The sequence below is a fragment of the Erythrolamprus reginae genome, assembly GCF_031021105.1.
Source record: "Erythrolamprus reginae isolate rEryReg1 chromosome 13 unlocalized genomic scaffold, rEryReg1.hap1 SUPER_13_unloc_9, whole genome shotgun sequence".
Classification (NCBI taxonomy): Eukaryota; Metazoa; Chordata; class Lepidosauria; order Squamata; family Dipsadidae; genus Erythrolamprus; species Erythrolamprus reginae.
The window spans coordinates 150001-152049 of record NW_027248453.1 but is presented as its reverse complement, the minus strand read 5'-3'; the positions used below and the strand labels follow the sequence as shown (position 1 = coordinate 152049).

Below are 2049 nucleotides of genomic sequence, written 5' to 3'. Positions count from 1 at the left end.
AAGGACAATTCCATCTGTCCGTCCATTACCCTGGGGGGGGGGGAATTATTGACCCCTTCAGAGAGGGTCTGCAACTTGGGCGTCCTCCTTGATCCACAGCTCACATTAGAGAAACGTCTTTCAGCTGTGGCGAGGGGGGCGTGTGCCCAGGTTTGCCTGGTGCACCAGTTGCGGCCCTACCTGGACCGGGAGTCACTGCTCACGGTCACTCATGCCCTCATCCCCTCGAGGCTTGACTACTGTAATGCTCTCTACATTTGCGACCTTTGAAAAGTGTTCGGAAACTCCAGATCGTGCAGAATGCAGCTGCGAGAGCAATCATGGGCTTCCCCAAATATGCCCATGTCACACTAACACTCCGCAGTCTGCATTGGTTGCCGGTCAGTTCCGGTCACAATTCAAAGTGTTGGTGATGACCTTTAAATCCCTTCATGGCATCAAACCAGAATATCTCCGAGACCACCTTCTGCCGCACGAATTCCAGCGACCGATCAGGTCCCACAGAGTTGGCCTTCTCCGGGTCCCGTCAACTAAACAATGTCGCTTGGCGGGCCCCAGGGGAAGAGCCTTCTCTGTGGCGGCCCCGACTCTCTGGAACCAGCTCCCCCCAGAGATTAGAACTGCCCTACTCTCCTTGCCTTTCGTAAGCTCCTTAAAACCCACCTTTGTCGTCAGGCGTGGGGGAACTGAGACATCTCCCCCGGGCCTATACAATTTATGCATGGTATGTTTGTATGTATGTTGGCTTAATAATGGGTTTTTAAAAATATTTTAAATTGTAATTAGGAGATTTGTCATGAACTATTTTATTGTGTTGTGAGCCGCCCCGAGTCTACGGAGAGGGGCGGCATACAAATCTAAATAATAATAATAATAATAATAATAATAATAATAATAATAATAATAATAATAATAATTTTGTGGGGGCTTCTGCAGGTGGGGGTTTCTACTTAACACTGCTATTGGTCTTGGGGTGTTGTGGGGGCACCATCTACCTGGTCACTTCATCTATGGTTCAGGCCGCTGAGTAGGCGCCGAAGGTGACCGGATGCTTCCTGTTTCCTGGATTTGTGTGTGAACCTAGCCACCGTACTTCACGGCACGGGGAATTGTGATTTCGGACACTAGCGGCGTTTCCCCTTTTGTGAGTCCCGGCCGAGTCGAGTCGAAGGGGACGCCCGGGGTTCACTTCGCAACGGCATGATTTGTTGAATGGCTGCAACGGCGGCAGGCGAGGTCGTTAGATAAGGCAGGACTCACTTAGCGACAGAAATTGAGGGCTCGATTTTTCTTCGTAAGTCAAGGGACTGGCCACTAGAAAGAGCACGGACGAGGAGGCCACGTGGCTGCACAAAAGAGGGGGGTCGTTGGTGTCCGGCTGGGATGGACTTGAGCCACGGAGGGGGAGTCAACCACTTCGTCCCGCCGGACCCACCAGTGGACAAATTTCTGCGGACAGCACAGAAGTGAAACAGAGCTAGAGAAAGAAAGGAGAGAGGCTCAGTTATATATTCCATTTTTTTTAACAAAAAAGTTTTTATTGAGTATAAATACTTTAAAAAGTGTTAAAAAAATACAAAATACAAAGGGACATCAAACAAAGCAAACAGTACATTTAGAAATATACATATATAAAACCTCCTGGTACTTCTACGGTAAATTGTATATAAAGATTTGTATATCAATCTTATAAACTGTATTTCCTTTACGGCTTTTCTCTATAAATCTATTAATAAATATATCTAACTGCTATATCCAAACGTACAGTGTCCTATAGTCATTTTAAACTAAATATCAATATATATATATATATATATACACACATTTATACATCTTTTTTTTAAGTGTATGATTATTGCTTATGTAATTCGCCATGTTTTTTTACTGTCAATCGTAACTATATGTTCTTATGCATTTAGTGTATATTTGTAAATAAAATATTTAAATATATATATATACACACACATCTTCTTTTTCCTTTCCATTCTTCCTTCCCAACCAGTAATAAAATAAAGTCCAAACTTCAAAATATTCTGAGTCCTCTTGCTG

General features: G+C 44.2%; 1 protein-coding gene across 1 annotated transcript in view; it reads right to left on the bottom strand.

The window, feature by feature from the left end:
* Nucleotides 1-1256: 1256 nt before the first annotated feature.
* Nucleotides 1257-2049, bottom strand: part of LOC139155206 (lens fiber membrane intrinsic protein-like) — a 9240-nt gene continuing 8447 nt past the window's right edge. The window contains exon 4 of the mRNA XM_070730294.1: nt 1257-1477. Coding sequence (XP_070586395.1) covers nt 1257-1477 — 221 coding nt within the window. The remainder of the gene's footprint in view (nt 1478-2049) is intronic.